Source organism: Odontomachus brunneus, unplaced genomic scaffold (genome assembly GCF_010583005.1).
Source record: "Odontomachus brunneus isolate Ranch 3 - 2012 unplaced genomic scaffold, Obru_v1 Obru_scaffold_057, whole genome shotgun sequence".
NCBI classification, from domain to species: domain Eukaryota; kingdom Metazoa; phylum Arthropoda; class Insecta; order Hymenoptera; family Formicidae; genus Odontomachus; species Odontomachus brunneus.
Genome location: NW_022639507.1, coordinates 60,396 through 61,162, shown reverse-complemented (window position 1 = coordinate 61,162; position 767 = coordinate 60,396). Strand labels below are relative to the sequence as shown.

General features: G+C 41.1%; 1 protein-coding gene across 1 annotated transcript; it reads left to right on the top strand.

Annotated features, from left to right (window-relative positions):
* LOC116845721 (probable rRNA-processing protein EBP2 homolog) lies at nt 1-737 on the top strand. Its single transcript, XM_032818761.1, has 2 exons — nt 1-70; nt 165-737. The coding sequence occupies exon 2, from the start codon at nt 171-173 to the stop codon at nt 735-737; it is 567 nt and encodes a 188-aa protein (XP_032674652.1). The 5' UTR covers nt 1-70; nt 165-170.
* The last annotated feature ends 30 nt before the right edge of the window (nt 738-767 follow it).

Genomic DNA, 767 nt, shown 5'->3' with positions numbered 1-767 from the left:
GATTAGAGATTAAGACCTGAAGCCAGGTCTTAATGTCGCGATTGAAACAAAGCAATTCAAGAATCGTGTCGTAAGTAGTCAACTTTTTCGTTACAGATAATCACGATAATGTTTAATTTAACCTAATCTAACCTAATCTAACTTCCTCCTTAAACAACTCGCAGAGTCTCATGAAGCAAAAGTTGGACGAAATCAAGCTGGACTTGCCATGGATTGAGAGGTTAGATATGGTGAATGCACCAGCACCATTGGCACCTGAGTTAGCGCTGCAGATGCAGGAGCAAGAAGTGAGACACTCTAAGCAGTTGAAAGGAAACAAAAAGCTACCGCAGTATGAGCCATCAGAAGATCCTATTTTAAATGATTTTCGCAGGGAAACTATGTTTCATCGTCAAGCTCAAGGTGCCGTTATGGATGGCATTGCTAGATTAAAGAAACTCAGAGTGCCAACACTTAGGCCAGATAACTATTTCGCAGAAATGGCCAAAGCTGATCAGCACATGCAAAAAGTGAGGGATAATCTGATGAAGAAACAAGTTATTGCCCAGAGATCGGAGAGAGTCAGGCAACTGAGGCAACAGAGGAAGATAGACAAGCAAATGCAAGTTGAGGCGACATTGAAGAAACAAGCAGAGAAGAAGAAAATGCTTGAAGAGGTCAAAAAGTATCGTAAGGGTATACGACAAGATCTTAATTTTCTCGAGGAGAAGAAGAATGTACAACATAAACAGCGGTGACAGCAAGACAAATCCAAAGGTGCAATTAAG